Source organism: Manacus vitellinus, unplaced genomic scaffold (genome assembly GCF_001715985.3).
Source record: "Manacus vitellinus isolate BGI_N305 unplaced genomic scaffold, ASM171598v3 scaffold_27_pilon, whole genome shotgun sequence".
Lineage (NCBI taxonomy): Eukaryota > Metazoa > Chordata > Aves > Passeriformes > Pipridae > Manacus > Manacus vitellinus.
Genome location: NW_021940039.1, coordinates 8,688,096 through 8,699,392, shown reverse-complemented (window position 1 = coordinate 8,699,392; position 11,297 = coordinate 8,688,096). Strand labels below are relative to the sequence as shown.

The window sequence follows — 11,297 nt, the reverse complement described above, 5'->3', positions numbered from 1 at the left end:
CAGGGGTGGCAGCTGTCCCTGCAGGGGGGTGGGACACACCCGTGGTGAACTGCGTGGAGAGGGTCTCGCTCCTCTGCGCGTCCTTCAGCGCGTGGACGCTCAGCGTGTACTCGGTGGCAGGCTGCAGGCCCTTCAGGTCATACTCCACTGTGTTCCCTGACACCATCTGGGTGACTTCTGGCTCTGAGAAGAAAACACAGAAGAGGTGAAGAGAAGAAAATGAGAAGAGAAGCATCATTCAGACGTTCATGCCACGCTCAACTCCGCTGGTTTGTTCACTGATTTGTTTTTTTTACTGGCTGGGTGCAATTGCAAAATAGTAAAAGCCCAGAACCCAGCTCTGTGCTGACACCTCTGCTGGCTCTGAATTAACACCAGAGACCTTTATCCAAAAGTATGAGCACTCTCTAGTGTTCACAGGAATTATAACACCACCTTTGCTTTGCAGGAATCTCAGTTCTCTCTGTTCGTGGCTAAATTGAAAGTGCTCAACTAAAATGAGCGTTTTTAAAATGCTCCCAGCAAGGCACCTCCTTCAAATAACAGCCCCCTGTCATCTGGTTGTGGCCCCAAGGCTGCCAGAGCTCAAGAAGTGTTTGAACAACACTCTGAGGGACAGAGTGGCATTGTTGGGGTGTCCTGGGCAGGGCCAGGAGTTGGACTGGATGATCCTGGAGGATCCCTTCCAACTCAGGATATTGTGTGATTCTCTGATCTTCCTGGCACCTACTCCTGAGCACACTTTGAGAGCTGTAACCCCCATCTCCCCAGCCACCCCTGACTCTTCTCACCTTCCTCAGAAGCATAGGACACCACATAATTATCCACAGCAGCAATTGCTGGCTGCCAGGTTGCCAGAGCCTCAGAGTCGGTGATGTTCACCACTACCAGGCCTGAGGGGCTGTCCAGAGCTGGAAAAAAAAAACAGATTAAAGAAATTTGACAAATATTCTCGACTCTGTTGTAAATATATGGTGGAAAATGCCTTGGTGCAGCTTTTATGATCCCCTTTGGAATTGTGGAGCTCCTCGGGGAAGACGTCAGTGCCTATAAAGAGACACCAAAAGCCTCCACTGGAAAGGGAGGTCGATGCTTGGGGAGATGAAACACTGGGAACAGAGAGAACTAACCATGTTCTCAGATCAGCCTCAATACCATCAATCTCAACAGCTCTGTCAGAGCTGACGTATTTCTCTCCACACTCTCAAATCTGGGCTGTTTTTGGAGCAAACTCAGGAGACAGAGCTGGGATAAATAACTAAAGTGACAATAACTGATGGCCACTGTGACCTTCCAGCAGCTTGCTCTGCAAGTTTGAAATAAATCAATCCCACAGCCTGCCAACCACCCAAAATCCCCCCATGTCCTTCCCTGACTCTTTGTGGGACTCTATTTTCACATGGGTTTATGCTTTCCCAGGATTAGGATGGATCTCTGCCTCCAGTACACCTGGAATGGGCTACAAATCTCCTGTTACTATCCAATACTCATAATCTTGCTCCTTGCCTCAGTTCTCTGGATGCTTGTTAGACCCCCAAAAATAAAGAATGAAGGGTGCAGGGAGGGGTCAGCAGGAGCAGAGTGGAGCCTCATTTCCTGCAGGGATATTTAAAGCTTCATTGAAGAAAAAAAAAAAACAAACCAGGAGAGAGAATGTTTTTATGCTTAAAACAGGTTGGAACATGGGAGATGTGGAGTTTGACTCCACAACAGAAACTGGTCTCACCGTTGCTCCCTCATCTCAAAAATGGCATTAATTAAACTCCTGGGTTTTTTTTCTGCTGGATTAGGACTGTAAATACACAAATTGTATTCAAACAAGTTGGTTTAGCACTCAGGAAGTGGAAGCTTGATCAAACTTACAGGTTCTATGCTCATCTAAAATGCAAAGGCACAAAGGAGGAGTGAGCAAGAAGCTTCTCAGGGTTCGTGTGGGCAGCAAAAATGGGATCTCAGTGGGTCTGCAGGTGAGACATTTGAAAACCTGCTCTTTCCTCCTTCTGGATTACCTGTTTTCAGGATGCCAGAGATGGGTTCACTCTCCTCAAAGCCTTTCACAGAGATGATGCTGACATTGTAATCCACACCCGGGACCAGCTTCACCAGCTTGGTCCTTGTCTTGCTGCCATCGACTGTAACAACGTTTGGAGTTCCTGGGAAGAGGCCAAATGCCACGGGATTAGTGACACTACACTCCAGGAAAAGCTTGAAGGATGTGTTTCTAGGTAAAGACATTATGCCCTTGTACAGGAAGAGGAGACTTTTTCCAGTTAGTTACAACCACTGATGTCCAAGAGCAGCCTCAGGGCAAAATACTGATGCAATAACGCCCAAATCTAAGAAATTGGTCTGTGTTCAGGAAGAAAAAAGTGACATTTCTAGTGGAAGGTGTCTCTGCCCATGGCAGGGAGTTGAATGAAATGAGCTTTAAGGTCCCTTCCAGCCCAAACCAGTTTGTGATTTCAGGATTTCTGTTCAGAAAAATCTAATTTCAAAAACAAGGTGTAAGAAGAAAACACAGCACTCTCCACATGGAAGTTCAAGCACCTGCAAGGACAGGACTCGAAGTTTAGACCTGCTTTGTTTCAATAAGGATATATCATATTTTAAGAGGTGCTGTATGTGTGGTGAAGACTCTAGGACACATATTTATTTCAAATTCTGGGTTTATTCCAGGGAAGCACTTAGACAAGTGCCTAACTCTGTGACTGTTGATTCCTTTTCTTCTGTGGAACCACTATATATTTAAGATTAAAGATGTGATTATAGTTTGTATTGTCTGAAGGCATAAATCTTTAATTGTCTCTGTCAGCAGCATGACTATTTTTTTCCTGACATCTCTAGTGTTTGTTCTTTAGCTGTTTCCCTTTAGAGATGTCCCTAAATTATGCTAAAAATTGGTTTAAGTTTAGGGAGTTTTTAAAGTTGAACACTAAACCAGAGCTATAATGGGTGGGATGAGACAACCCTGAGGAGCACTAAGTAAAATCACTGCGCTGGAAAACTCTTATAACCATGGATTATGATTTCCAAGGGCCATCTTTTCCAATCTGCTCAGCTCATAAAGTGCCTGAAAAGTAATGAGACAGTTTGGAACCGGGAGGAGGCTCAGACAGAGACATTTTAGGAGTACAACCATTCCAGCACCTCCCTCACCAGCCTCGTCCATGGGATGTGGGCGCTGTTGGTTACACACCCACCCTCCTGGGGTGCAGGAAAAAGAGTAAAATCCCTTGGGATGCGCACTGAGAGGGGGATGGCAGCACAGCAAACCCTTTTTGCTCCCCCTCTTGCCTCGCTGTCCCTCCTCAGGGTCACTCACCCCCCGTGACAGGGACGTAGGAGATCCTGAAGGTGTCCACGCGGGAGCGGGGCGGGGTCCAGCTCACTGCGGCAGCGTTTTCCGTGATGTCCGAGAAAGAAATTCCCTTGGGAGACCCCACAACTGCCAGAGGAGAACACACCACACACAGAGAGAAGGTGAAACGTTTGTTCATCACTCCTTACTGCTGGAATACTGATTTGTCTCATCCATCTATCCCAAGAGCTGGTGTTACCAACACTCTGTCCTAAACAACCCTAATGCAGGGAGCACCAAACTGCTCGTGGTTTTATCACAGCAACAACTTGTTTGGTCTAAATTCTCCTGTTTTCAGGACCATTGCAGCAGTACAGAACTTACAAATACGACTTTATTACAGCAATAACTTGTTTGGTCTAAATTCTCCTGTTTTCAGGACCATTGCAGCAGTACAGAACTTCAAAATACAACATGTACCTACGTAAAAGTCACAGAGATTTCAGTGTTAGAACAAAACATGGAGGAACATGTACAGAAATGCCATTCTATTACCCAGGAAATACTGTATTTAGTGTTTTTTTCTACCTCCTTTTCACTTGGATAGTTTTTAGACTTTCCATTGAGTCCCAGAGCTGAAATTTTACCAAAGTGACCCAAACTTAAGATGAAAACAACACATATCTGAAATATTCCACTTTGAGGCTTAATTAAGCTCCTCTAAAACAAGCATGGAAAGGGCTTCTGGAAGGACATGGTGGAGGGACCTGTCACTCCAAGGTTTACATTTACACTTCCAAACTTTCCAGCTTTTTTGGCTGTAATCAAAACAACTCTGATGTGTTAAAAAAAAATTAAATAGCACACACAGAGCAGCACAAAGAGGAGAGATACCAAACATCAGCCACGTTAAGAGGAGTGGAGACAGGCTGAGGGCAGGGGAAGGGGGGCAAGAGGAGGGGAAAAAAGGGACTGTGCTGGAAATAGCTTGGAAAGAACGTGTCTGAGGGAAAGAGTCAGAGGGTTGTTTGTTCCATGTGTCCCCAAAGCTCCAGCAGCCTTGCACTAAATCAGCTGGAAGGCAAGGAAAGAAAAACAACTGAGCTCTGCAGAGAAATGTAAATTATTCCTCTGGAGCTCACCAGACATGTTGTGTTTGTGGGGTTTGCTCACGTGGAAAAGCCAAGGGAAGAAAAGAATTGAAGATAACAAAGCAAGGTGGGGCTGGAAAGGCTACAGGGCACACAAGGGTGTTCCTGTTTGAAGGGCAGTCTGAAGGAAGCTGAAGAGCACAGAGAAAAACTGGGCAAGAGAGAGAAGTGAAAATCATATTGATTTGGCTTCACATTAGAGGTGCCCTGAGTGGCTGAAGAAAAGTGCTCTTTGGAGACCAAAGAGATGGACCAGCACTCCATTTTCACACACATGGGGAATTCCAGCCTTTCCCAGGAAATGAAATAACCAATCCATCCCACTTGGACTCTGCTGGGCACAGTTCCATGGAGCTCATGAGTGTTTTCTGTACCAGGTGCATAACAAACAGTGGTAAGAAGAGCTTTGACTATGTGAGTTTTCCACAAACAGCAGCAACTTTCCTGGGAGAGAACCTGGCAAAAAAAGTCCATTGATGGACCATCAGAGCACCAGTCTTGGAATGAGTCCCAGAGATGTAAGAGAGTAACACCTTTGAGCACAGGGAAATTAAAAAGAAGCAAAGAAAATCATCTTCTTGAGCTACCTGAAAGCCAAAATGAAGCAGGCAGAGAAAATGGCCAGTGTGCTTCTGGTTTAACACTCATAGAGGACCTCAGCTCATCTCTTGGGCAAGTACAGGTAATTAATTACCTTTATCCTCCACATCATTCTCCAAGAGCTGTATGAGAGACAGAACCTTCCTGGGAGGCTGCTAAAGCCCCCCCGGCTGTTATTCATTAGGGATGGGTTTTGTTAATTGTTATCTCATTCCCAACAAACTAGAGTTTGCTGTTCACTGGCTTTCTTCTCCTAAGCAGCAGGAAGCAGCAGGTTGCATTTATCACATATAAAGAGCATGTGAAGTGTTCTGGGATCACCTCAGATGAAAAATGCTGTCACAGTGTGGCAAAACATCATCAGGAGAAGAGGAAGGTAGCAGCATGGAACCCATATTTCCTACAGAGGATATGAAGTGGCCCACAGCTGGGCTGTGGTCCCAGGGTGGGGGCTGAAATGCACTTTAACTGACATTTTACAGAGGGATTTCTGAAAGACACCAACTGAGAGCAGCAGTGGGCAAATCCCCCTGTGCCACCTTGGTCAGACCCTGCAGGTCTGTGTGCTGCTGCCTTGCACTGTAATGATTTTATAATGTTTTACATCACAGCAGGATTGATGAAGGTAAAATGCCAGGCTGCTGCAGAGGGCAGGGACAGTGGGTGTCATCAGCACCCTAAAGAGGATTATTGTCAGCAGCTCTGGGGGGAAACTGTTGCTGTTCATTTTTACACACAAGTCAATTATGGAGGAAGAACTCCTTGTGATGGGTGTGGGAAGATATTTAGTGTCAACTCCCATGCCCAATGGTTTCCCATCACATTCCTGGTGTGATGGGAGGAAGGGAGATCACCTCAGCCTCCAAGCAAGGTACCAGCTGCAGGACCAACACAAGAAACATAGAAAAATGCTATTTTCTATCTCCTCTACTAAAGCTAAAGATTTTCTAGCTGATTTATTCCTTGCTCACTTCTACAAAAGCCAGAATCAAGTGTGGCTGAATACAAGCCTGTTTGAATTACCCCTTCAGGGATGGAAATATTTCTTTGCAGCCACACTGGAAATGCTATAAATATACATATGTTCGTGCAATAATCGACTCCTAAAAAAGAAATTAGTTAGATGCCTTGGCAGCCCAACCACCCAAATGTGGTGTAACCTGCAATGTGAATTATTGAGCTGGATTTTTGTGGCTCCAGCTCTATTGTCAATTATCCATGGGCTGTTTCCAGCTGACAAACATCTTTTGGGCTATTGGCTTCAGGAGGTGCCATAAATCTCCCTGAAAGAAGTGAATAAGAATGTAGCCATGAGGAAAATGATAACTCTTGGTGGTTTGCCATAAATCTCCTGGAAGTCAGGGAACATGGGGACATGCTGCTCCCAAGTGCAGTGGACTTTAAACATCCCTCTCCATTAGGAGTCCAGCTGCAGGAGCCCAGAGAGCAGAGGTTTGTGAGGGATGCAGGTCCTGCTTCCTGTAAATGTCTGGGTGAGTGAGTGTGTGCCCTGGCTGTTTATCTGAGGCACAAATGTGCCTTTCTGTGCTGGCCCCAGAATCAGGGGGAAGCAGGAGGCTGTTTTAGGAAAGGCTGCTCGATACTGAGCTGTTGCTGCCCTTTCCCTGGGTGCTGCCTGCAGTTCTGGTACAGCTGGGAAAATACCCCTTTTAGGGATTCCTGTTGGCTTCCTCACACACTGAACTTTGGACTTAGAACCACATCCTGAGCTGGAAGGGACTCACCAGGATCATCCACCCTGTGCCCTGCACAGACACCCCAACAATCCCACCCTGTTCCTCAGAGCATTGTCCAAACCCTCCTGGAGCTCTGGCAGCCTTGGGGCTGTGCCCACTGCCCTGGGGAGCCTGGGCAGTGCCAACCACCCTCTGGGGGAAGAACCTTTTGCTGAGATCCAACCTGACCCTGCCCTGGCACAGCTCCAGCCGTTCCCTGGGTGCTGTCCCTGCTCATCCAGAGCAGAGCTCAGAGCTGCCCCTTGGGAGGATGTTGCAGACCCTGATGAGGTCTCCCCTCAGAGACTTGTCCCCTTCCTGTTCCCCTCCTCCTGGAATGAAGCAGATTTGAATTAACCACTTTTTCGTATCAGCAAGCTCAGAATTTTTAAAAGAGTGAATTTGGCTCATGGGACACGGATTCATTTGCTTTAGGTTTAAATATGTTTCAAAATGAAACCATGACTTTGGTGGGGAAAAAAAAACGAAGCACTTCATTCTTACGTGCCAAAATGAAATGTTTCAATTTTGAACCCAAATCTGAGCTTTGATATTGCCAGAAACTCAAGTCAATTTGAATTATTGAGCACACCTTGCTCCCAGTAAGATCAGTCTAAGTTAATGATGCTTAGGCCTTTGCTAAAAAAGGCATAAATAAAACTTCTCAGTGGCTCTGGTAAATTCATTTTGTCATAATTCTTTTCTAGGGAGGTAAATTGTTGTGCAGTGCTGAGATGTAATTAGCCACAAGAAATCCCTGAAAAAGGCTGATGCAGAGACAATATTTCTTGGCCCTCAAAGACAATGCTTTAACTGCCAGACTCTGCTGCCTAATTCCAGATCATGAAAGTAATTCAATTAAACCCTGTTAAACAGACAGTGATGAAGCTGCAGAATCTGAGACTGGTTATAAACAACCACATTGAGCCAGTGGATAAGGGGTATGCAGGAGACAGCTCAGGAGCAGCACGAGCTGGCTGTGAAGATGAGAGGTGCTGAAAAGAACAGGAATTAATGGGTTACACTTTTCCTACTGCAGAGACAATACCTGTGGCTGCCACTGCATTTACAGGCTGGGAACGTTGTCCACTGCTAAGTCCATAGAGCTCAATCTCGTACTCAGTACCCTCTTTGAGCCCTGTTATGTCCTGGGTGCGCTCGTGGCCTGGGATTATCAGCTCCAGGGGGTCGGATTTCCTCTTGGTATCCCTGATTTTTAGAACAAAACTGTTGAAAACCCCGTCATCTGCGGTCCAGGAGAGGCGGAATCCATCCGGGGTGGCATCTGAAACCAGGAGGTTGTCGACCTCGGGTTCTGCTTCTAAAAAAAAGGAGGAGATAGCAGCAGGGAGAAGAAATGGGGGTTTAATGAGTTGATCAGAGACCTGCCTGAGGCCTGGCTATAGCACACTGCAAGAATCCAACCACAGTTCAAAGCAAGGGAAACAATCTGCCAGCTAGTAAAAAAAAAAAAAAATAAAAGAGATTATTAGTGTTATAAACATACCAAAGGGGATAAATGTGAGTGTGTGCAGGCCCATTCCAGCTTTCACTCTCCAACAGCAAATCCACTGCATGGACATACAACCTTTGCCTCCAACATGCAAAGTTACACATGCTAATGGTGCATTTTTCCCTCCCTACCTATGTGACACCTTCATGTACAATAAAAACAAGCTTGTTATAGAACTGCAGGCATGCCTGGAACACTGTCAGGCCTCTCTCTGTTAGAACAACACAGAAGCCACTGGAAAGAGTCTTTTTCTCCATGCAAACCCCTTTTTTCATGCACTTCTGGCATCCTTGATGCTTCTGGCCAGATGAGTCCTTTGCTGTTAAACAACTGCTGAAGCAGCAAAGGGGAATCATGAAAATCCACATCCCTCACACAGCACACTTCAGTCCAAATGCAAGACCTACTGTCTTTAGTGAATGAACCCACTCAAAAGGATCCCAGGAGCCGTAAAATATTAATTACCTGCAAAACATCTTTAACTCAATGTGCTCAGGCCTCATTACCTAGAGAAATGCTGCCGGAGCTGCTACTGTCTTACAGCATCTCCAGTGCAATTCCTCCTTCCACAGACAGACATTCCTCTTTATTTTCTCACAAACCTCCAACCAGATAACCCCCAGCCTTACTGCTGCACGTGCAGATGAGAACTGATGGCTGTGGGGCCAGAGGATCTGCAAGGATTTTCCGAGGAAGCTCAAGTGCTGCTGGAAAACAGCAGCTCTGATGTGGCTGGAAATGAGCTGTTGTGTGGAGAGAGATGCCAGCTTTACAGGTGGCAACGATCACACTCAGGCTGTGGGTGGAACCCACACAGAGAGGGAAAGGAAGGAGGCCATGGCAAGAGATCCATGACCTCCTGAAGGTCCTGATGGTTGGCAGGTTGGAGGATGCTGATGTTGTTGGAGAATGCTGATGTGCCCAGCAGCTGCTAACAAGAGGAGCTCCCGTTCTTGTTAACGAGACATGCAGCCATTCTTCTGGAAAGACTTTGGTTAGAAGGACCTGCAAGACCGGACACTTTCACCCCTCAAGCCCCAACATGCTCCTCTGCAGGACCCCTCATCAAATCAAAAGGAGAACAAGTCAAAAGGCCCGGAGTTCCCCTGGTGCCCCTGCCAGCCCCGAGGGGTTACGTGGAGCCACGATGCAGAGAAGGATGCAAAAGCCAAGGTTTGCTCTGCAAATGGATGGCACGAAACGTCTCCCACGGGAGAAGGGAAGCAAGAGAGGGTGGAGGAGAACAATTTGTTCACATCAAAATACCTGTGACAGCCAGAGCGCTCAGGGGCTTTGTTTGGTGCCCCTTGGCAAAGCCATGAAGCACAACCTCATAGCCAATGCCAGTTATGAGGCCTTTAAGCTTCAGTTGGCGCTGGGCTCCCGAGAGGAGGAACTCCTGGGGGTCCAGCAGCTTGCCAGAGTCCACCACGACCACTAGAAAGCTGTCAAAGGCATTCTCCGATGCCATCCACGACACTGTGAACCCATAGGGGTTAATGTCAGACACAGTGAGGTTTCCCAGGGGGGGCATGGCCTCTGAAAGAAGGGAAGGGGCAAAAACACACACATATACACACACACAGAAAAAAAGTGAAAAATATCGTGAATTAGAAAGTGTCACAGGTTCCACCAAGCAAAAAACCACATTTTCCCCCAAAGCATGGATTGAATAGAAGTGCAGAGCCAGGACCACAGGATGAGGATTTTCAATGGAGTCTCCACTTAGATGCTCAATTTTTGTTTTTCATCAAGGGTGTCTCAGCACCTCAACTCAAGCTCCATTGAAATTCCTTCCAAGCTCATTTCTCCTGTTAACATGCACTGGGAGACAGTTATGACCAAAACTGCCTTAGAAATGCTGTACAAAACCTTTCATTTCCTTCCAGTTACCTCCACCATCTTCAGGGACAAGCCTCAACTTTGGCACTCACAGCTCCTGTATTTTGCTCCTTTACCTCTCTACTTCATATGAATATCCCCAGCTTTAATTTTCAGTGGTGGAGGGGTCAGAGATGCCAGAAGCAGGACATTAATCTGTCAGAGTCACACCTAGTGGGGCATGTTGACAACTTAAAGAAATTCCAGGGAGGGTTTTTTTTTAATTTTCACATCAGCATGACTTTAGTCAGAGGTAAAAGACAGGGATCAACTCTTCAAAACTTATCCACCAAGACTCAGGGGAAAAAAAAAGGCTGAAATTTCACAAGATTCTCGGTGTATTTTTCTCACTCAAAATCTGACAGGTCAAATAGGAAGATCAACTTGCTCTGCTAAGCCCTGGCCTTGATCCTGCAGCCCAGGCATTGCTTGTGTTTCTCTACACTGTTTGTCAAACCCGCTCTGCTGGCTCAGGACCTGACTCATCCCATCTTCCAGCCACTCAAATTCCACTCACTTAAGAAAATACCAGTTAGTTAAAGACAGAACCTTCTCCTGAAAAGGGCTTTAGGTTTGGTTTTCACGTTTCACAACCACTGAAACTGATGTCGTTGGAATTTGGCATAAAAACTCCCTCCTGAAGTGTTATAATTTGGAACTCCTCATGTTTTAATATTTACACATTTGGGTGCCAGAGATTCAGCTCGAATTCACTCTGTTTTGAGATGTTTTTGCATCTTAATCCCTTATAATCGAGCAATCCCAAAGACTCACAGTTTGGGTTTGTCTCTGGGAGGGTGGGGAAACAAATACTGAGCCCACACTGCTGAAATGATTTTCCTGGGGTGGGTGTTGGGTGACACCAACACCCTGAACCAGCAGGTTTCTGTGAGCCACTGGCACATCCTCCTGCTGAGCACGGTGTCCCATGTTTCCCTTGCTTCCCTAGTGGGAAGCCTCCTCTCTCAATCCCAATTTCCAAATCAGTCTGTGTTTCTATGATTCTTTTCCAGTAGCACACACTGGCCACATGATTCATAGAAGGTGAGCTCTGTGATGTTTATTCAATCATTTAGGAGGCTGATCCCAGTCAAATCTCAGGCAAAAGTACTCAGACA

General features: G+C 46.3%; 1 protein-coding gene across 1 annotated transcript in view; it reads right to left on the bottom strand.

Annotated features, from left to right (window-relative positions):
* The window catches only part of TNC (tenascin C), a 71,243-nt gene that overhangs the window by 8,883 nt on the left and 51,063 nt on the right, over nt 1–11,297 (bottom strand). Inside the window, exons 15-20 of the mRNA XM_029960592.1 lie at nt 9,565–9,837; nt 7,834–8,106; nt 3,323–3,445; nt 2,010–2,153; nt 792–911; nt 40–183 (exon numbers count right to left, since the gene is read on the bottom strand). Coding sequence (XP_029816452.1) covers nt 40–183; nt 792–911; nt 2,010–2,153; nt 3,323–3,445; nt 7,834–8,106; nt 9,565–9,837 — 1,077 coding nt within the window. The remainder of the gene's footprint in view (nt 1–39; nt 184–791; nt 912–2,009; nt 2,154–3,322; nt 3,446–7,833; nt 8,107–9,564; nt 9,838–11,297) is intronic.